Source organism: Saccopteryx leptura, chromosome 4 (assembly GCF_036850995.1).
Source record: "Saccopteryx leptura isolate mSacLep1 chromosome 4, mSacLep1_pri_phased_curated, whole genome shotgun sequence".
Taxonomy (NCBI): domain Eukaryota; kingdom Metazoa; phylum Chordata; class Mammalia; order Chiroptera; family Emballonuridae; genus Saccopteryx; species Saccopteryx leptura.
The window spans coordinates 186730671-186757327 of NC_089506.1; the positions used below are offsets into that span (position 1 = coordinate 186730671).

Sequence of the window (26657 nt, forward strand, 5' to 3'; positions counted from 1 at the left end):
ACCTTCTTATTAGTTTCCAGTATGTGCCAACACAGTTTATGAATAATAGTACTTGCAAGAACTTATCTCCGACCTGAAAAGCATCCAAGAGTTATTCCATATTAAAGAGTGTTCTCTGTTCAAGCAGAATGACTCCTAAGATTTGCAACACTAGTGTTTGATTTAGGAAGATGGCAGCGGAAAGTCCAAGAGCTAGTTCCCGCCAGGTAGGCAATATCTGACATGCCCATGGGTGGGAACCAGGGCGGAGTGCTCAGAGTTATATTTATCGCTAAAAAAGATTCTTCTGTGTTGGAAGGAGCTGCTGTTATCTGAGATTTTTTCTCTACCTGCAAAAATTTCACTTAAACCCCAATGATGTGGGCCTAAGCCCACAACAGCAAGTCAGATGCTTACTTCCAGTGTATCCAAAGTCTTAGCTGTCTCTTATTTTATTTTTCAATTTAATTTTTATGTTATCAAATTAAGTTTTACAGTTTAAAATATCAAATAGTACTCTGAAGACAAATAACCCTTCTACTATCAATAGACAAAGGTCTGCAATGAACATGGGGGTGTACATTTCTTTTCAAGTTAGTGATTTCATTTTCTGAAGTGAATACCCAGAAGTAAAATTACTGGACCATTTGGTATATTTAATATTTTTAATTTTGTATTTAATTTTTTGTGGAAACTACACTGTTTTCTGTAGTGGTTGCAATCTACTATGGAAATCCCACCAAAAGTGCCCAAGAGTTCCCTTTTCTCCACATCCAAACACTTGTTATTTCTTGTCTTTTTGGTAATAGTAAACCTAATAGGTGTGAGGTTATGATTTTTGATCAGTGTACAATTTATATTAATATTGTTCTTTTTGAAAATAGACTATAGTTCTAGTTTTTCTTTTAATTACAAAATATGATCTAAAAGTAAAAATATGATAGGCCCTGGCCAGTTGGCTCAGTGGTAGAGCATCGGCCTGGCATGCACGAGTCCCAGGTTCAATTCCCGGCCAGGGCACACAGGAGAAGCGCCCACCTGCTTCTCCACCCCTCCCCCTCCCCTTCTTCTCTGTCTCTCTCTTCCCCTACCGAAGCCGAGGCTCCATTGGAGCAAGGTTTGCCCGGGCGCTGAGGATAGCTCTGTGGCCTCTGCCTCAGGTGCTAGAATGGCTCTGATTGCAGCAGAGCAACGCCCCAGATGGATGGAGTGTCGCCCCCTGGTGGCATGCCAGGTGGATCCTGGTTGGGCACATGCGGGAGTCTGTCTGACTGCCTCCCCGTTTCCAACTTCAGGAAAAAAAAATACAAAAATGCAATAGTTACAAGTAATAGCCAAATATTACAGTGATTAGATGACCTCAATTTATTGTTTACTATATGCTAAGCACTGGAGTTAATTGTATACTGCAGTATATAAGTGAGATAGGTATTATCATCATTTTTGCAGATAAATAAACGGAGAATCAGAATAGTTTTCAACCTCTTATTCAAAGTTATATAGATAATAAATGATAGAGCTCAGAGTAGAAACTTATGCTTTTTTTTTTCTTGAAATGTGCTTTCTTATTTACCTGATCTCTACCAAAATAAGGCTTCAGTAAGCTGGAGTTTGGGAAGAGCTTTTCCCTCATATGGGAAGTAAAAACTGTATTACTCTGGGGCAGGTTTCATTAGCTATTGGACTCAGTCTGCTATTGGACAGACTGACATGGTTTTATTTTTTACTTTCCTTCCATTATTGCATTAGGCAACTTCTAGATATTTACCCCTTAAGTACTAGTAATGAAAGAAAGAATTGGGAACTAGAATTAATAAATTACAAGTAAAATCTTTGCTTCTAACAGAGAGAAGGCGAAAAGGATCACCGGGTGCGTCTCGCAGTTGGAAATGGTATCCGGAGTGACGTATGGAGAGAAGTGTTAGACAGATTTGGAAATATTAAGCTGTGTGAGTTTTATGGAGCTACTGAAGGAAACATTTGTTTTATGAATCACACTGGGAAAATTGGAGCAGTTGGGAGAACAAATTTCTTTTACAAAGTAAGTATCATATTTTCTTAACAAAAGAAATACTTTGAGACCTGCTAACTTCTCTCTAGCTCTGTGGATGTACATTACGGTAAATATTGTCACGTATTTTCTTTTAAGTTGAGAACTTCTATAAAATAGTGGCCTCTGTGAACTACAGTGCTATAGGTTATGACGATCTCAACCTCCCATGTTTTCCCCCTGTCATATAGGGATAATGATACCTAATTCTTTTCTTCAGTTTTCAAATTTAATGATATAAGTATAAACATCAAGCATAGATTCTGATATAATTAATTTGACTCCATTTTCTTTTAAGTATTTTCAATCTACTATTTCTATTTATTTTTCATTTTTATATCATTCAAAAATTATGTATAGCCTGACCAGGTAGTGGCGCTGTGGATAGAGCGTCAGACTGGGATGCGGAAGACCCAGGTTCGAAACCCCGAGGTCGCCAGCTTGAGCACGGGCTCATCTGGTTTGAGCAAAAGCTCACCAACTTGAGCCCAAAGTCACTGGCTCGAGCAAGAGGTTACTCAGTCTGCTGAAGGCCCGCAGTCAAGGCACGTATGAGAAAGCAATCAATGAACAACTAAGGTGTTGCAACGCGCAACGAAAAACTAATGATTGATGCTTCTCATCTCTCCGTTCCTGTCTGTCTGTCCCTGTCTATCCTTCTCTCTGACTCTCTCTCTCTGTCTCTGTAAAAAAAATAATAATAAAATAAAGAACAAAAATTGGCCTGACCTGTGGTGGCACAGTGGGATAAAGCGTCGACCTGGAACACTGAGGTCGCCGGTTCGAAACCTTGGACTTGCCTGGTCAAGGCACATATGGGAGTTGATGCTTCCTGCTCCTCCCCCTTCTCTCTCTCTCTGTCTCTCTCACTCCTCTCTGTCTAAAAAATCAATAAATAAAATATTTTTTTTAAAAAAAGAACAAAAATTATGTATAGGCTTCTAATATATGATTTTTTAAAAAGCTACTATATAAAGATACCTCTAAAATCTTAAAAGCAGCCAAAAAATTGCCTTCTTAAGAGTGAAAGACATATAGCTGATTTCTCAATAGCAACCATGAAAGACAAAGGCTAGTAAGTAGATAGATATCTTCAACTGTCTTGGAGAAAATATTTGTCAAAATAAAATATATACTCAACAATATTTTTAAAGAAGAAAATTCAAAATAAAGAAAATAGACTCAAAATTTGTATCACTTCCAGGGAAAATAAATTCAGAATCATATTAAGATATTATATTTATAGCCCTTTCAATATTTGATAGAATAAACAAAAAAACTTTAATGATATAGAATATTTAAGTAATACAATAAACTACTTAAACTAATGGACACATATAGGACACTACATCTAAAAACTGCAGAATATCCATTCTTTTTAAGCACTTATGAAAATTCATAAAGATTACTGGGCCACTTAGAGGATTTCAGCGAAATTGAAATGATTGAATTTAGCCCTGGCCGGTTGGCTCAGCGGTAGAGCGTCGGCCTGGCGTGCAGGAGTCCCGGGTTCGATTCCTGGCCAGGGCACACAGGAGAGGCACCCATCTGCTTCTCCACCCCTCCCCCTCTCCTTCCTCTCTGTCTCTCTCTTCCCCTCCCGCAGCCGAGGCTCCATTGGAGCAAAGATGGCCCGGGTGCTGAGGATGGCTCTATGGCCTCTGCCTCAGGCACTAGAATGGCTCTGGATGCAACAGAGTGACGCCCCAGAGGGGCAGAACATCGCCCCCTGGTGGGCATGCCGGGTGGATCCCGGTCGGGCGCATGCGGGAGTCTGACTGCCTCCCCATTTCCAGCTTCGGAAAAATGAAAAAAAAAAGAAAGAAATGATTGAATTTATATGAAGTATGTTCTTTGACAACAATAAGGCAAAAGTAAAAAATTTAAATGACAGCTAGATCATCTTCTATGTATTTGGAAATAAAACGCATCTCTAAATTTTCATGTCAACAAAAAAATCAAATTAGAAAATAATGAACTAAATTATAATGAAAATGTTACATTTCAAAGTTTGTAGACTCAGATAAGAACAGCTGAAAATTAGTGGGCTACATATCTTTTTATAATAAGTTAATTTAAAAAAACTCAAAGGAAGAAAATAATAAAAAGCATAAATTTAAAAAAATAGTAAAAAAAAACATTCAGTTTCAAAAGAGATAAAAATATGCTACAAACTGAAACTAATGCAATATAATATTGAATATAAACTCTAATTTAAAATTTTTTTAAACTGAGACTTATGTACATAGAAAAAAAGTGAAGTGGTTACTAGGGGTAGGGGTATGTGGAGGAGGGGCAGAGGGAGGAGTGAAAAGAGGGACAAATATAAGGTGATGGAAAATGATTTGACTTTGGGTGATGCGTATCCAACATAATCAACAGTTCAAATGCTATAGAAATGTTTATCTGAAACCTATGTACTCTTATGGATCAATGTCACCCTGTTAAATTTAATTTTCTAAATAAAATTTAAAAAATAAAAAAGTTACAAAAGTATAACTTTTAAAAAGTAAAAAAATAGATTCAAAACTGGTATAAATTGCTCTAATGTTTAGAACTTAAAGAAGGTGCAAACTATTTTTATAACACATTCTTTGGGATTTTAAGGGTCTTGTTACCAGGTCAGAAATGCATTTGCATTCTGAACAAAAGTCATTTGGGAAAAAGTAAGTGCTGATATTACTGAGTTTTACATTCCTTACAGTTAATTTTCTCAATTCATTGAACTGATTCCATTAAAAATTGGTGTTTATATTAAAAATTCCTTTAGTGAAGCTGAATCATTTCAAAGTAATTATCCCATGGGAATGAAGAATATTTGTATTCTTATTACTTTATTATATCTGATACCTTAAATTCTCTGTCAGACTATTATAATGTCAATAATACAGAAAGTCATGATTGTCTCTAGTTTATTTAGAAAACTTCTGATTTTCAATTCAGTTTAGTTTTGGGTTTTTTTTTCAGTTTGGAAATGATAAAAAAAAACAAAACAGTACCTATTATGGTTTCTGTCTTTTATCATTTCATTCACATATTGTTTTGTTACATAGCAGGTGATCAGAAAAAAATGGACCAATAACTTTGATGATTATGTGGGGATATTTGATAAGTATGTCTCTCCCAAATTTGAACCTAACGGAGGCTTACACTGACTGTCTCAAGGAGGACTCATCCTCTAAACCAGGGGTCAGGAAGCTATGGCTCACCAGCCAGATGTGGCTCTTTTGATGGCTACATCTGGCTCGCAAACAAATCTTTAATAAAAAATAATAATAACGTTAAAAATATAAAACATTCTCATGTATTGCAATCCATTCATTTCCTACCACTCATGTTCATGGTTGCGGGTGGCTGGAGCCAATCACAGCTGTCCTCCGGGACACCACCAAATTTTTATTGGATAATGCTTAACGTACATGGGTCATTGTATGGCTCTCATGGAATTACATTTTAAAATATTTGGCATTCATGGCTCTCTCAGCCAAAAAGTTTCCCAACCCCTGCTCTAAACCGATAGGATTTTATAAGTAAAGGGAAAAGGTAAAGCAGCAACACAAAGTTCCCATGACCTAAATTTCCTTCTTGTGTGCTATACTTGCTATTTAAATGCATGCAACCAAAGGGATATGTGTCCCATATATGTTCCAAAAGCACAAATATAAAAAATTTAGTGACAGGCCATTTGAGGAACAAACCTAAGTAACAGTTATAAGCTTGCCTTTTGTTCTACACCTGGGGATAATATCTGAGAAGGAACAAACATGAAATCCCTAGAGGAAATAAAACTTGAAAGGGGAGTGGAAAATGAATCTAAATAAAAAGCAGCTGAAAAAAATTCAGATGCACATCAAAATAACGAGTCCTCCAGAATGGCCAGGATAGGTTTAGAAAACAATTTCCCATGGGTTCCAAGATTGCAAAAATATTCTCTTTAAAAATAAGACCTCGCCTGACCAAATGGTGGCGCAGTGGATAAAGCATTGGACTGGGATGCAGAAGACCCAGGTTCGAGACCCCGAGGTCACCAGCTTGAGTGCGGGCTCATCTGGTTTGAGCAAAGCTCACCAGCTTGGACCCAAGGTCGCTGGCTCGAGCAAGGGGTTACTCGGTCTGCTGAAGGCCCACGGTCAAGGCACATATGAGAAGGCAATCAATGAACAACTGAGGTGTTGCAACACTCAACGAAAGGCTGATGATTGATGCTTCTCATCTCTCCATTCCTGTCTGTCTGTCCCTGTCTATCCCTCTCTCTGACTCTCTCTGTAAAAAAAAAAAAAAAAAGACCTCAAAGAAGGGAAAAATGCAAAGAAAACAGAAATCAACCAACAGAGGTGGAAAGTAGGCATGCTCAGCTCAAAATAATAAATTAATAAAAGGAAAAAATAAAAATATCACAGAGGTGAACACCACCACACTAAAGGACTTAAACAGGACTGTCAACATTATTAGGAAGCAAGATGGATGGGATTAAGGGGTTACACAAACAATAAAAATAATATGTATGTAACACATAATAACATAAAATATGTATATAATAACATAAAGTAATTTATAAACATAGATTTTGAAAATATAAAAAGTGATCTGATATATGCTTAATTGATGTTCCTGCAGAAGAAAAAAAAACAAAGAGATAAAAATTTATTTGGGGCCTAATAGAAGAAAAGTTCCTTAAAATAAAGATTTGAATTTTTAGTAAAAGAGCACACAGTATTCCAATTTTCAGTAAAAGAGCACATTATATTCCAGGAGGAAAAAATATGGTACATCATGCCTGACCTGTGGTGGCGCAGTGGATAAAGCATCAACCTGGAAACGCTAAGGTTGCTGGTTCAAAACCCTGGGCTTGCCTGGTCAAGGCACATATGGGAGTTGATGCTTTCTGCTCCTCCTCCCTTCTTTCTCTCTCTCTCCCCTCTCTATAATGAATAAATAAAATCTTTAAAAAAAAAACATGGTACATCACAAAATATGATCGTCAGAAAAGTATGTGCTGGTAAAATTATAGCGAACATAAATTAAAGGACCGTAAGGAGAAGCTGAGGAAGAAAAAACAAAGGGTGTGCCCAGTGTAAGGCAAAGATGTACAGTACCTGTACATTTAGGAGATATTAAAACTGTGGCACTTTTTTTTTGATTTGTGTTACAACAGCCATTTTTTTGGAATCTTTTGGACCTCCTGAAGGCAGGAAATAATATGGAAATCCTTCTGACTGAGACTCTGATCTTGGCTACTTCTAGAAGATACTGTGATTTGTTTAAATTTCGTTTGTATTGTAAAATTACCCAATCTCTGACCATCAAGTCCCCTGTACCTGATAACAGGCACAGCAAACAGTGGTGTGGAGTGAATGTCCCATCCCCCATGCGTGTGGTTGCCAAATTAATTTAAAGGAAATAACACTATAACTGATAACACCAGTTGCTTGGCAAAGCTTTCAAAATATAAAACATGTTAAAACAGGAAAAAAAAGATTGGATAATAAACATAGCTCCTTCCTTTTTTGGCCAAAATGATAAATGCAGTTCCGGAACTTCTAGACTCTCATTTTACCAGTCATTAGGCAGGTGGCCAATATCCTGTTATCCCAATTACAGACAAAGACCGACAAGATGCAAGCTGCATTTTAATAAAGAACCTGTATGTCTAGAATAACAATATATTATGATTTGCAATCTCTTTCATTGGACCTCATCTTAAAATAAGACAATACTATAATAATTTCTACCTCATTGGGTGTTTTAATGATTAAATTAAATGCTGCTCTTAAACTCTTAGCAGTGGCTGGCATACAGTAAGTGCTCAATCAATAATAGTTGCTCTGATTTATATTTTAATTCAAATAATGAATTGTGATCTTTATTACATCCTGATTTTACAGAGATTAAAAACTAGAGATATTTGTGTTTAGTTTTTAATAATAAATAATGCTATTACATTTGTCTCGTTAATCTTACTCACCTTTTTCCCATTTATTTGTTCTATACTTGTTCACTGCTCACCTCCTTCTTTCCTCTTCTTTCACTCTTCTATTTTTACTTCCTTGCCATTCTTTCTCACTTCATTTTATTTCCTCCATTTTAGTTTTCTAGTTCAGCTTAGTAAGACTGCTTTTTTAATTGATCAGGAAAATCTCAATTTTCTTATCTATAAAATGAGGGAGGTTGGATTGAACCACCCTGTAATTCTCTCCCAGGTCAGATTTTAGTGGATTTATGAATCTGTATGGCATGGTAATAAAGGACAGCTAGAAATATTTGGGGACAAGGAGAGATGTCCAATTAGCTTGGTACCTGTAAGGCCAGTAGCTACAGCCACCATCACAGCCGCCTGGCCCATTCAGGTTAGCATTAGATTCAGACAGACGGTAATGAAACAATGGAGCCAAGAACTGGTGGGCCATTAGTTTTAATCCTAGCTTGCAAGAAATACACACAGTGGGAAAACACTTCCCTTTCCATTCAGGGCTCCCAAAGGCACTGACTTATCCGAGTTTCATAGAATCAAAGATTTCTAGCTTACCAGCCTTATTCACCTCTGTTCCCCATCTCCCTCTCTCTGCACAAACTGGCTTCTCCTTCAGCACTCCACCATCTTGGCTGCTTCTCCTGGCCTCCTCCACGTGGCCTTTCTCTGCTCTCCTCCTCTGCTCTCCTCTCTAATGCTAATCTCAGGAACCAAGAGAGAGCAAGCTCCCGGTCTGTCCCCATTTTATAGTATAGAAATCCAAACCTTTAATCCAATATACAAACAAGGAAGTCTCTGATACAATGTCACTTATCTGAGGCATAATGGGATTCCTCATAAGAGTGCACCACCCTACATCATGCAATCAGTCAAGGATGTGGGGGAAAGCTTAGTCTTAAAACTAAGCCTTAGCCTATAACGACCCAGCCTGCTTACAGCCTGTCCCCCACACCCAATACAAACTATAAGCGAGCAAACATATATATCATATCTAAAAACTTATTTGGCCAACCCCTATACTTAAAAAACGATGAATTTTTTAAAAAAGGGATGACTTTATTTGAGGAGAAAGGTGTAAGAAACTAAAAGAATGACTTTGAGGTGGAAATTAAAGGAGTTTGCTACAACATTATGGACATTTATCTTAAAAGCTTGGATTATGAGCTAGTTTACATTTTAGTTCTATTAAAACTTTCAACTTCGCCTCACCAGGCAGTGGCACAGTGGATAGAGCATCGGACTGGGATGCGGAAGACCCAGGTTTGAGACCCCAAGGTCGCCAGCTAAAGTGCAGGCTCATCTGGTTTGAGCAAAGCTCACCAGCTTTGACCCAAGGTCACTGGCTGGAGCAAGGGGTCACTCTGCTGAAGGCCCACGGTCAAGGCACGTATGAGAAAGCAATCAATGAACATCTAAGGTGTTGCAACGAAAAACTAATGATTGATGCTTCTCATCTCTCTCCATTCCTGTCAGTCTGTCCTTATCTATCCCTCTCTCTGACTCTCTGTCTCTGTAAAAAAAACAAAAAACAAAAACAAAAAAAAACTTTGAGATTGCTTGCATTCACTCATGCAGGATTAAAATTAGTACTTCTTTGCTAAGGTGATATCCAACATAAAAGAAATGAAAGTAAATGCCAATACAGGAGTGCTGTTCATTAATACCTTCAATTTTTATGTCCAGATATTTAATTTTGCATCAGTAAAACTTGTTTGTTTTAATAAAACTGCATTCTATGTTTCAATTGAGTATAAAATCTATTACCAGTAGATGTCACTACACAAATAACTAAATCTTGTTTCCATTTGATTTTGTTTTTGCAGCTTTTTTTCAATTTTGACTTGATAAAGTATGATTTTCAGAAAGATGAACCCATTAGAAATGAACAGGGCTGGTGTAGTCATGTGAAAAAAGGTAAGATTCTTGTATTTGAAGGTGTTGCCTCCGGCAAGTGTTTAATTTCTTCTTAAATTACTACTAAATTTAGAAAAGAAATGTGGTTCTTTCTTTCTTTCACTTTTTAGTCAGAGGAGAGGAGGCAGAGAGATAGACTCTTGTATGCGCCCTGACCAAGATCCACCCTACAAGCCCACTAGGGAGCAATGCTCTGCTTATCTGGGGCATTGCTCCATTGCTCAGTGTTGAGAGGATAAAATGTATTATGCTCACTTTGTTAAAGATGGCGCTGCGCTGCCCACGTGGAGGCCGTCACCCAGATGATATTAATGTGTGTTGGGGGCAGGCTGTGGGCAGGCAGAATCCTTGTAGCCTGGGGCTTGGTTTTGGGATTAAGCCTTTCCCACCCTTTTTGATGTGGGGTGGTACAATCTCATCATGTCTCTAATAAGTGACTTTGTATTAGAGACTTCTCTATTTGTATATTGGATTAAGGGTTTTGATTTCTACACTATAAAATGGGGGCAGAACGGGAGCTTGCTCTCTTGGTTCCTGAGATTATCATTAAAGGAGAGAGCAGAGAGGAGAGCAGAGAAAGGCCACGTGGAGGAGGCCAGGAGAAGCAGCCAAGATGGCGGAGTGTTGAGTGAGAAGCCAGTTTGTGCAGGGAGAAGGAAGGAGATGGGGAACAGAGGTGAATAAGTCTGGTGAGCTAGAAACCTTTGATTCTAGGAAACTCGGATAAGTCAGTAGCTTTGTGAGCACTGAATGTGAGTGGGTTTTGGAGCCCAGTGTGTGTTTTTACTTGCCCACCAGGTGCAAGCTAGGATTAAAGATAATGGCCCATCAGTTTTTGGCTCCGTTGTTTCTTTACCGACTGTCCGAATCCAATGCGAACCTGCATGGGCCAGGTGGCTGTGATAGTGGCCCTGGCTACTGGCTTTACACTCAGCAACTGAGCTCTTCTTGGCACCTGAGGTGAGGCCATGGAGCCATCCAAAGCTCTTGGGTCCAGCTTGCTTGAGTCGAGCCATGGCTGCAGGAGAGGAGGAGAGAAAAAGAGAGAATGAGAGGAGGAGGGGTGGGGAAGCAAATGTCCCCTGACTGATAATCAAACCCAGATATTCACACGCCAGGCAGATGCTCTACCACTGAACCAACCAGTGAAATGTGGTTATTTCTATTTTTTTTTTAACAGAGACAGAGAGAGAGATTCAGAGAGAGGGATAGATAGGGACAGACAGACAGGAACGGAGAGAGATGAGAATCATCAATCATTAGTTTTTCGTTGCGACAACTTAGTTGTTCATTGATTGCTTTCTCATATGTGCCTTGACCAAGGGGCTACAGCAGACTAAGTAATCCCTTGCTCAAGCCAGTGACCTTGGGTCCAAGCTGGTGAGCTTTGCTCAAACCAGATGAGCACATGCTCAAGCTGGCAACCTTGGGGTCTCGAACCTAGGTCCTCCGCATCCCAGTCTGACGCTCTATCCACTGCGCCACTTCCTGGTCAGGCGAAAAAAAGTGGTTATTTCTAATATGTAATGTGACTTACTTGGAATTTCAGTGTAGGTAGAATGGTTTAATTATTAGATGTTAGGAGCCCCAAGTGAGTCTCTCAGATGGTAAATTATTAAAATTTAAAAGTAATTACTGTTGGGCTCATTTTTTATAATCTGCCACTTCTGGTTTGTAGCAGTAGCATATGTCCAATATTCTATACCAGCAGAACACAACATAAAAACGAATGACTTAATTTAAAGTTCTAAGTGTAGTGGAAAGTCAGGCAGACTTAAATTTAAATCTGGACTGTCACACTTAGAGACTGTACTGCTTTGGGAACATCACACAACCTGTCTTAGTCTCATTTTCTTCATACGTAGAGTAGAGCTGGCACTTATTTCATTACTGTTGACAATTAAATGAGATGATGTGTGCAAAGACCTGGAAGGACCTGGCATGTGCCTTGTCACTCCCTCCCCTTCTTTTCTTCTTCCCACTCCCTCTCTTCCACCAAGGTAGACTTTCTTAAAATTTTTAGATAAAAATTTTTTTGTGTGTGTGACAGAGATAGAGAGACAGAGAGAGAGGCAGATGGGGACAGACAGACAGGAAGGGAGAGAGATGAGAAGCATCAATTCTTCATTGTGGCTTCTTAGTCTCCTTAGTTGTTCATTGATTGCTTTCTCAAATGTGCCTTGACCAGGGAGTTACAGCAGAGTGAGTGACCCCTTGCTCAATCCAGTGATCTTGGGCTCAAGCCAGCAACCTTGGGCTTCAAGCCAGCAACCTTTGGGCTCAAGCCAGTGACCATGGGGTCATGTCTATGATCCCACCCTCAAGCCAGTGGCCCCGCACTCAAGCTGTAAGCCCCCGCTCAAGCTGGATGAGCTTACACTCAAGCCTGCGACCTTGGGGTTTCAAACCTGGATCCTCTGCATCCCGGTCCGATGCTGTATCCACTGTACCACCGCCTGGTTATGCTAGATAGAAATTTTAATGAAAGCAAGTGCTCCACCAATTAACTTGCCACAGCACATAATCAGTCTAAAAATAGTGGAAGTATTGAGCAGAAAAGGAAAGGACGGAGGGGGGGAAGGGAGAAAGGAAGGAAGGAAGGAAGGAAGGAAGGAAGGAAGGAAGGAAGGAAGGAAGGAAGGAAGGAAGGAAGGAAGGAAGGAAGGCAGGCAGGCTCATGGAGGGGAGGTTGAGGAGAGTAAAGGGGGGATAAACGGTGAATGATGGAGACTTGACTTGGGGAGGTAAACACAATACGGTATTCAGAGATGTGCTATAGAATTGTGCACCTGAAATCTGTATGATTTCATTAACCAGTGTCACCCAATAAATTGGATAAAAGAAAAAAAATGAATATAAAGATGTGCATTTAGAATTGTTTAGAGATCCAGTCTGAATAAATCAGGCCAAAATGAACATTTACTGTCTCAAAATAGTTTAAAGAAAATCACTTCGGAAATGTAGTTTAAATTTTTACTTCAAATGTGGAGATAAAGGTTGCAAAGTTGGTTTTTGTTTTGTTTTGTTTTTCCTGGCAGCTAAAAGACTGGAAAAAATGTAAACCTTATCTATTAAAAAACAGATTTCCCAATCCTCTGAGTTTCAAGCCTAAAGGGATTTATCAAATGTCTTCCCTAATTGAACTCTATAGATAGCATTCAAGAGAAAAGCCATTTGAAGGGAGATCACAAAGAACTTCATTTAGGCGCACTTAGCTAGTGTGTGTGTGTGTTTTGCAATTACAATAATATCTGATATCGGAACTTGAGTCCCAGAACTGTTTATTACTATTTTGCAATTCACATTATGGGTTACTAAATATTTTCTTTTTTCCATTAAAGCATTGTTTTACATAAATTATGCCTATAAAGGATAGATAAAAATACACTATGACCTTTCAAGCATTAGCAATCATTGGTATCTCAGGGAAGAAACTGTCATTTGTGCCCTGAAAAACAAAAACAACATAAAATTTAAAGGCAATGTGAGGCTTGAAAATTCTGCACTATAGGAAATGCGGACTGATAAAATATGTGGTAGAAGAGAGGCTTTGGAGTTGGGGGACCTGGTTAACGAAAAATTCTAACCCCAACAACTGGCTGCTGTGCGACACTGGGCAGATGACCTTTTCTCGGTCAGTTTTTTAAATGAACATTATCTGAGGGCCTGTTTTACAGGTTTGTGATGGGGATCAGATGGGACACCATGCCAAATGCTCAGAGCAGTGACTGGTCCCCAGAAAGTGCTCAGTAGTGTCATAATGAAGATAATGCAATGATGACGACAGTGGTCATGCTGGTGGTGGTAGAGACGGTGACAGTGACGCTAAACGGCCTCTGCTGTAGCAGAGAAGGCTGGCTCTGGCCTCTGGCTGGTGCCCCTGGAAGCCAGAATGTCCAGACGGAGTGGGAGTCATTGGAAGTTGAACAGACAGTGTTTAAAAAAAAAAAAGATACCACTGGAATTCAGCCCACTTAACTGATCAGGAGAATGCTGACTCTCTTCCCCCAGGCAAAGCAAGTCAACAGTGCCCTTGAAATCTCCGGGCCGGTGATGGCTGCTCTCCTCTGTCTTCTGCTCTTCTCTCGGAAGTAGTTTTTCACACTACAGCTTGCTTGCCAAACTCCTGATTCATTTAAATAAATCTGATTTAAAAATTATTTTCAATAATATGTCTATCTGTAAGTAAAACTAATAAATTTCATGTTTCATCTCTTTCCTGTCAAGGATTTCCAGACTAACATCCCAGAGGAATAAAACATTTTCCTAAACTTTTATTAGCATGTTAATTAGATCAGAGATAGTATTATACGAAAACCTTGTTGCAAATCATTGAGACTCGAATTTGAGTACTAGGTTCATTCCTTTCTATCTGTTGAATTTTGGAAAATGGATTTGTCCTTTTGGGCTCTACTTCCTTCCTTGTAAAATAAAGATTATAATGATCAATTTCAAAGAATTTCTGTGAAAAATAAACAAGATGGCAGTCGCAAAGGTCTTATGGGGCTTGCTACGTAGTAATTACCCAATAAATGTTGCTATTATCAGAATCTTATTGTTGTTGTTATTTATATATAATTGCCATTATTATCAGTAGTAAAATCTACACAATCTGCCTGACCAAGTGATGGCGCAGTGGATAGAGCATCGGACTGAGATGTAGAGGACCCAGGTTTGAAACCCCGAGATGGCTGGCTTGAGTACAGCCTCACCGGTTTGAGCAGGGAGTTCCTGGCTTGAGCTCAGAATCATAGACATGACCGCATGATCACTGGCTTGAGCCCAAGGTTGCTGGCTTAGCAAGGGGTCACTCACTCTGCTGTAGCCCCTCTGTCAAGGCACATATAAGAAAGCAATCAGCCTGACCAGGCAGTGGCACAGTGGATAGAGCGTCGGACTAGGATGCATAGGACCCAGGTTCAAGACCCCGAGGTCGCCAGTTTGAGTGCAGGCTCATTTGGTTTGAGCAAAAGCTCACCAGCTTGGACCCATGGTCGCTGGCTGGAGCAAGGGGTCACTCTGTCTGCTGAAGGCCCGCGGTCAAGGCACATATGAGAAAGCAATCAATGAACAACTAAGGTGTTGCAACACTCACTCAACAAAAAACTAATCATTGATGCTTCTCATCTCTCCGTTCCTGTCTGTCTGTCCCTGTCTATCCCTCTATCAGACTCTCTCCCTGTCTCTGGAAAAAAAAAAAAAGCAATCAATGAACAACTAAGGTGCCTCAACAAAGAACTGATGCTTCTCATCTCTCTCCCTTCCTGTCTGACCCAAGATGTAACATAAATTTAATATACCTTTCTTCACATTCAGTTTTCTTTCTGTTAGTTTCTGCAAAGTAATTTACATTTGTGGTCATCTGGGAAAGGGTATGCTGAATGTGCACTCAGCACCCAGAGCTAATGATGTCAAATGTGTAAGAATGAGATGGCACTCGAACACCAGGTGTGCAGGCTTTATTAGAGGAGAAAGACCTGCTGGGGCACCCCTCCAGGAGAAGTGCACCCAAACAGATTCTGAGGCAAATTTTTTATAGGGTTAAGGGAGAGCTTTGAGCAAGTGTGTATTGCATCAGCAATTCTGGTATGCTCCCTTCTGCAGTCCTACGATATTGGCTTCTTGGAACGCTTCTCCTCGGGGTGGCTGACCAGCTTCCTAAAACTTTTCTGTTTCAGGGGCGATAGTCCAGTAAGGGTGGGGTCAGATAGCCAAGCAGAATAGCAAAAGGGCAGTTTGGAAGTTTTGGTAGATTCATGTATCCATCAAAATGTAATAAAAATTAATTCAGAGGAAAGGAAGATGGACAACACTGATTGTGTTGGTCAGATATAAACTAGCTGCATGCATGGTGTGTATAATAGTTTTAATCAGATCACTAAAGAATGCCTTTCTCTCACAGGGGAACCTGGACTTCTCGTTTCCCGAGTGAATGAAAAGAATCCTTTCTTTGGTTATGCTGGGAATAAGAAGCACACGGAAAAAAAATTGCTACAAGGTGTTTTTAAGAAGGGAGATGTTTACTTTAACACTGGAGATTTAATGGTCCAAGATCAGGAAAATTTTCTTTATTTTTGGGACCGTATTGGAGACACTTTCAGGTATGAGACATCACCAGTCACAGTGCCTATTCCATGACTGTGAACAGTGCCCACAGCAGGCTCTATAGAAACATTATATACCACATGCTGTTTACTTCAGCACAGACACAACCTTTTTATCTTAACTTTGTCTCCTCATTTAAAAATCTGTTGGCCATCTGTTTCTAGATTGAAACATACGTTAAATTTTTATGTCAATTTTTTTGTAATTATCCTAATGAATCCATTTGATCCAAATTAGTAAACTCCTTTTTTTTTTTTTTAGAGTTTTAAAGGGGTAGACATACGTGCAGTCTAAAAGGGAAGAGTTAAAACAGAAAACCAGGCCCTGGCCAGCTGGCTCAGTGGTAAAGCGTCAGCCAGGCATGTGGATGTCCCGGGTTCAATTTCCGGCCAGAGCACACAGGAGAAACTCCAACCAGCTTCTCCACCCTTCCCTTCTCACTTTTCTCATTTCTATCTCTCTCTTCCCCTCCCACAGCCAAGGCTCCATTGGAGCAAAGTTGTCCCAGGCGCTGAGGATGGCTCCATGGCCTCCACCTTAGGCACACTAGAATGGCTCCAGTTGCAACGGAGCAATGGCCCAGATGGACAGAGCATCACCCCCTAGTGGGCATGCTGGGTGGATACCAGTTGGGCACATGCAGGAGTCTGTCTCTGCCTCCCTACTTCTCATTTCAGAAAAATAAAAATAAATAAAAAAAACAAATTTGATCAAATATGGTATAATTCTTGGCCTTGTGATAAAAATAATGCGTCAACAAAATTTCCCTTTCTGTGGTTTTTCTTTTTTAATTACTTAATATTATTTTAGGCTTATGAAATTATTTTACTGTACTAATCAATGACTATAGAACAGTGAAGGACAGACAAAAGACATTCAAAAAATGTTTGCATGAATAAATGAATTATACTGTACTTCCTACTTCCCTGCCTTTTTGTACCACATTAGGAGCTCGCTTTATGGAAAATTCTTTTAATTAAAATAAAATATATATTTCTATGCAATAAAAGAGCCAAAGGGATCAATCCCTAGGAATTAAATGGATTCAATACAGTGAAAGTCAACTAATTAAAGTTTTCCTTTCAGTTTTTTTCCTGTCATTAGAGATAGGGAACATTTTATACTTAGTTATTATATTATAAAATAAAGAGGGAGTCTCATTTTTCATGACATATAAAAAACATAGTAAGCAATTTATAGCAATGAGACATAAAGTAATTTTAACTAAAAAACAGATAACAAACTCCCGACTCTGTTGACTTATCAGCAAAGTGCTTCCTTTACCTTTTGTTTTGAAAATTGCTATTATTTATGTTTACTAGGTGCTTGGACAGAGCCAAATGCGAGGCACTAAAACTAAAACTGGGTACGTAATTCTTCAAATATGGGTATACTAACTGGAACTTGTTTTTTGTTTAGATGGAAAGGGGAAAATATTGCAACCACAGAGGTTGCTGATGTTATTGGAATGTTGGATTTCATACAAGAATCAAATGTCTATGGTGTGTCTGTGCCAGGTATGAATACATTTTGGGATTTGAAAGGATACTCAGAGTGTGCCAACTTTTCTTTAGTTTTACAATGATCTTACTGATTCAACGCTTTGTTTTTTATATATTCAATAGTATCTTAGTATTGTCATGGCAAATAATGCCCTCGACCAAGCTAACAAACTTCTTGATCACATTAGGGGAAATATAACCACTGAAATTCTTTTATGATTTTTGCTTTTTATTTTAGTGTGGGTGATTTTTTTCCCATTGAATTTTTTTTTAATCTTTTTTTTTCTTTTTTTCTTTATTCACTTTTAGAGAGGAGAGAGAGAGGGAGAGAGAGAGAGACAGAGAGAGAGAAGGGGGGAGGAGCTGGAAGCATCTACTCCCATATGTGCCTTGACCAGGCAAGCCCAGGGTTTCAAACAGGCGACCTCAGCATTTCCAGGTTGACGCATTATCCACTGCGCCACCACAGGTCAGGCTCCCATTGAATTTTAATACATGTATCTATTTTTAAGCAGAACTTAAAAACTCTGGTCAGTGACTCACTGCTTGACAATAGTTACAGCTTTTCAATAGTCTATTATTTTTCTCTTTGTTTTTTTTAAAGACTTTATTTTCTTCATTTTAGAGAGGGGCGGGGGAGAGAGAGAGAGAGAGAAAGAGAGAGAGAAGAGAGGGTAGGAGCAGGAAACATCAACTCCCATATGTGTCTTGACCAGGCAAGTCCAGGGTTTTGAACCGGCGACCTAAGTGTTCCAGGTCGATGCTTTATCCACGGCGCCACCACAGGTCAGGCTTTTTTTCTTTGTGACTAGAGTTTATACAAGCCACTAAACAGAAACATGTTCTAGTTTAAATGTTTAAATACACTGACTTGTGGTTAAGTTGAATCTTTTAAAAATCATTTTTAAATTGTTTGGCCTCATTTATCTCTAATAAATATGCAAAGATTGTGCCATGATGGTGAAAATGGCATATAAAAGTGACCAACTTGAAATCACAGAATTCCTCTTCACTGTCTTTTTTTTTTTTTTTGTACTAATGACAGTATTTTCCAACTAATATTTGTAAGTGCATGGGGACAGGGGGTGGGGAGGACAGTGTGCACAGGGGAGCAGAGGAAGGGGATGTCTACTGTAATAGTCAGCCACTGGGTACCAGGAAAAGGAGATTAGTTACCTTAAAACTATGCCCTTTATTTTTCATATTAATATTTTGTATTTTATGTTCATGGTTGTACGATGCAAATTATGGGTCATTTATGATTTTTTCCACCCCATCTATTTTATTTTTTTAGTGTAGACAGGGATAGATTCTGCCCCTCTCTGTTTCTAAGTTATTTCTAGGGAATAAATTGTGTGCTCAGGGAAAGACAAACTGTTACATTGTCTTTACTGCAGTAGATCTAATGTCTCCCTTTAGAACAATTAGTATGCAATAGACAGCACTATTTTAAAAACTCACCTAGAACTAGTAGAATGAACTCTATTTCAAACTTTTCTTTTTCAGATTGTGAAGGAAAAACAGGAATGGCCTCTATTATTTTAAAACCAAATAAGTCTTTAGACTTGGAAAAAGTGTATGAACAAGTTATGACATTTCTACCAGCTTATGCCTGCCCACGATTTTTAAGGATCCAGGTAATTTTGCTGTCTGAATTTTAAGAATTAAAGTAATTTTATTTACCCCCCAAATTTAAAGTCAGGAATCTAGGAGATGGTTTAATTACAAAATAATATTTTATCCTCTAGCTAATATGTGCAATTTATTTCTATTAGAGGGTTTCAAGAGCAATGAAAAGGCTTGGGATGCTAATTTATGCCATATTTGAAGCCCAATTATAGAAGGGGGAGCAGGATGAGTTGCTGGGGTATCTTTGTCCTTGTCCTAATTAAAGAATTGCTCTCTTCCTCTTCAATCAAGACCTCAGAGCACAATGATGGTCCCAGAGATTGTGGCAAGCCAAAAGCCACATCGCACACATGCCTCGTGAAGACATTTAATGCTGTGTGCCTAAATTAGGTTGTGCCACGCTGACACCAAGGTGCCTGGAGGCTGTGGCTTTAAGCAATTTTGCTTTTAAATGTTTGTCCTCATTCTGTCCACCCCCACCCCCGGACTCTGGGATTGTATATTTTGGAGAAATCTGAATTTATTTGTTTTGAGAAGATGGCTCCCTCTCTTGTTAGGTTACTAGGCTAAAACACAATGAAAATCAAACAAATTTATTCAAGTACTGAGTAGCTTTACTTACTTATTTCTTCAGCCATTCACTTATTTAATATTGTGCTTCAAATGTAATTTCCCAAAGCCAGTACTCATCTCTTAACATCCAATCCCATAGAATTTTTCCAGAAACATTTTTCATATTGCTATTAGATCTCTAATAAAACAATAGATGACATCATATTCATTTGTAATGCATTTGCTGAGCAATCCTCATGGCCAAGCACAGGAGGACACATCATCTGAGCTGTCATGAAAACGTATTTTATTTACATGATATTTTTAAGAGCTTTTACATTTATCATCTCAGATTATGTTCATAACAATCACCTGAAATACTAAAGGGAAGTAATTATGAAGCATAAGTAACACATTTTTAATTGAAAACATGTTTAGATAATTGTAGATTCACATGCAGTTATAAGAAATAATACAGAGAGATCCTGTGTACCCTTTACTTGGTTTCCTCCAATGGTGACATTTTTCAAAATTATTACTATTTGGATATTGACATTGATACAATTTTCCCATCTTATTAAACTTTTCTGTTTTATTTGTACTAGAGTGTGTGCATGTGTGTGTGTGCACACGCGCGCGCGTGTGTGTGTGTGTGTGTGTGTGTGTGTGTGTGTGTTGTGGGGGAGGAAGATGTTTTCCTCTATCCTCAGTTCTTCCATCTAGTCTAATAATTAAATTGACACGAGACAGATTAATAAGGGAAAATAACCAGATTTAATTGCATACATACATGTGGGAACCCCACACAGCTGAGGGAGTCAGTGACCCGTGTCCATGAAAGCTTTAGAGACAGGAAGTTTCAGTGAGGTGTACATGGCGTTCTGAGCTAAGGAGGAGGTAAGGTGCGCTGGGGCTTCACAGAGGAGAGAAGTTGTTTACAGGACAAGAAGAGCAGATGTTCACTACGTAGAAGTTTGCCCTGTCGTATTCAGTGTGTTTCAACTGCTGACCTGCAGACCAGTCCGCCAGAAATTTCGTGTTGGTCGGTGAAAGAGTTAACCACCCTGATGTTGTATGAAGATTACAGACCCCATGGTCTTAGTCGAATTTCCTTATGCTCAGGGTGATTTCTGCCTTAGCTGTCCTGGAAATAATTCTCATATTTTTACCAGTCCCCAAGTGTAAAAAGGTTGAAAACCATAGATTAGTCATAAAATGTTATTTCTGGTGACAACTTATTATGGGAAAAGACCCTAATTTAAATTCTTTAAGGGAGAAATAAAAGTTCCTCAGGAGGCCCTGGCTGGTTGGCTCAGTGGTAGAGCGTCAGCCTGGCGTGCGGAAGTTCCGGGTTCGATTCCCGGACAGGGCACACAAGAGAGGCGCCCATCTGCTCCTCCACCCCTACCCCTCTCCTTCCTCTCTGCCTCTCACTTCCCCTCCCGCAGCCAGGGCTCCATTGGAGCAAAAAAGATGGCCCGGGCGCTGGGGATGGCTCCTTGGCCTCTGCCCCAGGCGCTAGAGTGGCTCTGGTCGCGACAAAGCGACGCCCCGATGGGCAGAGCATCGCCCCCTGGTGGGCGTGCCAGGTGGATCCCAGTCGGGCGCATGCGGGAGTCTGTCTGACTGCCTCCCCGTTTCCAGCTTCAGAAAAATGCAAAAAATAAAAATAAATAAAAATAAAAAAAAGTTCCTCAGGAGCCCTCACAGCCTTAAAAATAATTCACATGCCAAAGTGGCACATCTTGGGGAAGCCTGTACTGAACCCCTTAAGTATTAATTTCTTTACACTTTTTTTTAACATTTTAGTTTTTATTTATTTATTTTAGAGAGAGGGGCGAGAGAGAGAGAGAGAGAGAGAGAGAGAGAGAGAGAGAGAGAGAGAGAAGGGGGGAGGAGCGGAAAGCATCAACTCCCATATGTGCCTTGACCAGGCAAGCCCAGGGTTTCAAACCAGCGACCTCAGCATCTCCAGGTCGACGCTTTATCCACTGCGCCACCACAGGACAGGCTCTTTACACTTTTATTAACTGTGTAGCTTTATCATCAATGGCCACGGTCAGGATATGAACCATTTCAACACCACAAGGATCCTTCCTATTGTCTTTTTATAACACACCCAGCTTCCTCCTGCCCCTCTCTATCCTACCCTAGAAACAATGTATTTTATTGGAGCAAAAAGTTGAGGAATCAAATAATATTTTAAACATTTTCCTCTAGGGCTACTTAAAATTCACTGCTATTAAGCAGAAGAAAAATTTTGGCGTAGGACTCCTCCAGCAGACTAAATTAGTCTAATACAAATTTAGAAAATATTTTAGCATCATTAAACACCTAAAAGCACTTGAGCCATGACTGTTATGTTTATTATGATATTTGCTATAGTTAGCATAATGCAAAACACTTAGTTGGCAGTCAAAATATTTATATAATGTTACAATCTGATATAAGCAAAAGAATAAGTTACTTCTGACAAAATGAAACAACTATCTTATTAAAAATCTGTTTAGGCCCTGGCCGGTTGGCTCAGCGGTAGAGCGTCGGCCTGGCGTGCGGGGGACCCGGGTTCGATTCCCGGCCAGGGCACATAGGAGAAGTGCCCATTTGCTTCTCCACCCCCCCCTTCTTCTCTGTCTCTCTCTTTCCCTCCCGCAGCCAAGGCTCCATTGGAGCAAAGATGGCCCGGGCGCTGGGGATGGCTCCTTGGCCTCTGCCCCAGGCGCTAGAGTGGCTCTGGTCTCGGCAGAGCGACACCCCGGAGGGGCAGAGCATCGCCCCCTGGTGGGCAGAGCGTTGCCCGTGGTGGGCGTGCTGGGTGGATCCCGGTCAGGCACATGCGGGAGTCTGTCTGTCTCTCCCCGTTTCCAGCTTCAGAAAAATACAAAAAAAAAAAAAAAAAAATCTGTTTAGCACAAATTTTGAAAGGATTCTCTTACCAATAAATTCATGAGAAAATTTTTAATATTTTATTATTCAATATGACTGGGAAGAAATTAAACTGGTCTTCCATTCTGCTTGTGGAAACACAAATTGTTATAACTTCTTTAAGAAACAATTTGGTAAACTCTTAGAATTTGCATATATTTTGACTTAGTTATTTCCCAGAAATTTATTCTTAGGAAGTAATCAAAGCTGCGCAAATGTTATGTGGAAAATGTTCTTCAAAATATTATTTATGGCCTGACCAGGCGGTGGAGCAGTGGACAGAGCGTTGGACTGGGATGCAGAGGACCCAGGTTTGAGACTCTGAGGTCGCAGCTTGAGCGCGGGTTCATCTGGTTTGAGCAAAGCTCACCAGCTTGGACGCAAGGTCGCTGGCTCGAGCAAGGGGTCACTCGGTCTGCTGTAGCCCCACGGTCAAGGCATATTTGAGAATGCAATCAATGAACAACTAAAGTGCCACAACAAAAAACTGATGATTGTTGCTTCTCATCTCTTTCCGTTCCTGTCTGTCCCTATCTATCCCTCTCTCTGACTCTCTCTCGGTCTCTGTAAAAAAAAACAAAAAAAAACAAAACAAATTCATTAAAATATTATTTATGGTAGAAAAGTTTTTTACATTCTAAATTCAATAATAAGAGTAGATTAATTAAATAATATAGTTAGATGAGATCTTATCACACCGTTAAAAATTGCTGTTTTAATGAAAATCGCCTAACTTGGGGAAATATACCTAGCATAGTATTTTTTTTTAATTCAGAATATCAAATTGTATAAATACAGTGAGCTCCTAATATTCTTGAAGAAGAATATATGTTTCACTTGACATAATACCCTTTAGGTCAATCCATGCTATCTCAAATGATATGATTTCATTTTTTTATGGCTGAGTTATATAGTTCATTGTATACATGTACCACCGCTTTTTTATTCATTCATCTGTTGATGGGCTCTTTGATTGCTTCCATTTCTTGGCTGTTGTAAATAGTGCTACTGATTTCATTTATATGTGAAATTTAAAGAGCAAAACAAGCAAACAAACGAAATAGAAACAGACTCACAGATACATAGATCAGACCGATGGTTGCCAGAGGGGAGGGAGGTTAGCAGGCAGGGTGAAAAGGTGAAGAGATTAAGCAGTACAAATTAGGAGTTACAAAATAGTCATGGGGGAGTAAAGTACAGCATAGGGAATATAATCAGTAATATTGTAATAACTATGTATGGTGCTCAGTGGGTACTTGAAATATCGGGAATCCACTTTGTAAAGTATATAATTATCTAACCACTATGCTGTATGCTTGAAACTAATACAAACTAATATTGAATGGTAGCTGTAATTGAAAAATAAAAATTAAAAATATGTCTTTCTACACTGTCACATCTAATTCTGTGATGACAGTGTTTGGTAGGAGAGGGGAGAGAAGGGTTAGGGAAGGAGGTTCAAAGAGAAGTTGACTCTAGAATTAATCTAGAAGAATAAATCAAAGTGACCAAATTATGCACAGAACTTTGTATGGAGCTGCATAGTCATTGGGTTTAAGCAATGTTGCTTCTCCACGCTTGAACTTGCTGCAGAGAGATCCACTCTTACCTTTCTCAAATCCCTCAAGCAGAGAGTCTTAAACTTTCTAGATTCATGGCAATTTTAGTATCTAAGTAATTATTTCATCTTGTTCTTGAGCCCAAACAAATACCTTAACATTCATTTTTTCAGTGGTTAGATCAAAACAAATTAACAAGTATTTAAGTGTAACATATTAGTTGCCATTTGAAAAAATACCACATATAAATTGAAAACAAAAACACTTTTATTTCATTTTCAAATAACTACAGTACTAAAGATGTGTAAGTTGGGTTTTGCACAACTCTTCAAAGCTTGGCATTAGATTGGACTGAACAGGACCAGCCTAATTCCACATTCCACATTGATTTAGGGATGGATTTACTTTTATCACAGCTCCACTGAAAACTCTGTTTTGCAAAGATATGACATCATTGAAAAGAATATGACACGAACTGATACTGAGCTAGTAGTTTGAAAGTGGTGACTGACAGATATCATTTATTTTGAAAATTTAGAATAAATTTTACACAATCCCGTGGAGACCCTAGAAATTCAAAGCTACCACAAGGTGCTGCATACATAGCTTGGAATTCTACCTTATGAAATAGACTGCTGTCTTTTACACCTTTTATCTTCTTGGTGCCTAATAGCATTCTCTGTACATAATATTGTATTGACATTGAATTGAAGATATAAGTCTGTGTGTCTTAGAAATATTTATAATCAGTTGTAATAAGTTATTGACTATGTTTATTATTTTTATATGTTAAATAAAGTTCACAGTTAAGTCAAGCTAAAGATTCAAATGTTCTAGAGGGCATTTTTTATTTCTAATGTTAAATTTTTACTAGTAAATAGGGATGGCCATTGAGTATGAAAATGTTATAACTCAATATTACAGTCTATATTGTTAAATATGCTACTTACATATTATATATAATATTAAATGATTCCACTAATCCTGGTAATTGCTTTATAGGAAAAGATGGAAATGACAGGGACATTCAAACCAAAGAAGTTTCAGTTGGTGCAGGAAGGATTCAGTCCATTGAAAATTGCAGATCCACTTTACTTCATGGATAACTTGAAAAAAGCTTATGTGCCACTGACCAAAGAAATTTATGATCAAATAATGTTAGGTGAGATAAAACTTTAAGATTTTTTTTTATATATATGGCATTTTATATTTGCTTTCTTAGGAGACATGAGAGTGTGTGGTTCTCCAGTATGAAATGGGGAAAAGAAATTAACATTTATTAAGCATATGCTGTATTTCCTTATTATGCAATATTTTCTTTAATTAAGAACTTTAATTTGTTTTAATAACAATCTTTAGTTTATTATCTTTTTTACCTATTTAGGGATTCAGTGCATAACTAAATATACTGCTCACAAAAATTAGGGGATATTTCAAAATAAATATGAAGCGATAAAATATCCCCTAATTTTTGTGAACAGCATATTTATTTGCCTTAATCACAATGGGGTTTTTTTGGTTGGGGTTTTTTGGGGTTTTTTTGTATTTTTCTAAAGTGAGAAATGGGGAGGCAGAGAGACAGACTCCTGCATGTGCCCAACTGGGATCCACCCGGCACGCCCACTAGGGGACAATGCTCTGCTCATCTTGGGCATTGCTCCGTTGCAACTGGAGCCATTCCAGTGCCTGAGGCAGAAGCCATGAAACCATACTCAGTGCCTGGGCAAGTTTTGCTCCAGTGGAGCTTTGGCTGCGGAAGGGGAAGAGAGATATAGAGAGAAAGGTGAGGGGGAAGAGTGGAGAAGCAGATGGGCACTTCTCCTGTGTGCCCTGACCGGGAATCGAACCCAGGACTTCCACACGCTGGGCCGACACTCTACCACTGAACCAACTGGACAAGGCCCAATCACAAAATCTTTAAATAATAAATGATTGAGTAATTTTTGATACTAAAAATGTACTTTTAAATACTTAAAATTCCTAGTTTTGAAAAAATGGTTCTATTTTACTTGGATATTTCATTTTTATGTGCCATCCTGTAATTCAATAAAATCATCTTTATTAATACAGTATGTGTTTTAAGGTTCTGTTCTGATGTTTTTAATTGTAAATTTCCAGTCAAAGGAAACTGACTAAATGCACACACTCCTATCTCCCTTAAACTCACATTAAAATGGTAGAAGAAATATAAAAATATAAAACTACGAAGCAGGAAAACTGGTAAACCCAAAGGATTTAGGCATTTTTCAAGATATATAAATGGGATCAAATATACAGTTAAATACAATAGAGTTGTAGAAACCACTAACAACACATGGAAAGAATAAACTAAGCTATAACAGGTATTAGCACCAAGATCAGAGGCAGGAAGGGCTTTGCGTGTGACAGGTTTGTGAGTAGAGTAGTTAACTGGGGAATGAATTTCAAGGATAGTGTAATGAGCACAATTATACTTATCTCAGTCTGGAAGC

The 26657-nt window shown here is 38.8% G+C and overlaps 1 protein-coding gene across 2 annotated transcripts in view; it reads left to right on the forward strand.

Annotated features, from left to right (window-relative positions):
* The window catches only part of SLC27A6 (solute carrier family 27 member 6), a 61995-nt gene extending 35762 nt beyond the window's left edge, over positions 1–26233 (forward strand). Inside the window, exons 5-10 of one of the 2 annotated variants that reach the window (XM_066382142.1) lie at positions 1826–2020; positions 9824–9914; positions 15817–16015; positions 17439–17536; positions 19028–19158; positions 25189–26233. In XM_066382142.1, coding sequence (XP_066238239.1) covers positions 1826–2020; positions 9824–9914; positions 15817–16015; positions 17439–17536; positions 19028–19158; positions 25189–25365 — 891 coding nt within the window. In that variant the 3' untranslated portion in view covers positions 25366–26233. Of the gene's footprint in view, positions 1–1825; positions 2021–9823; positions 9915–15816; positions 16016–17438; positions 17537–19027; positions 19191–25188 lie in introns of both variants that reach the window. The other variant, XM_066382143.1, reaches the window with a different exon arrangement.
* The last annotated feature ends 424 nt before the right edge of the window (positions 26234–26657 follow it).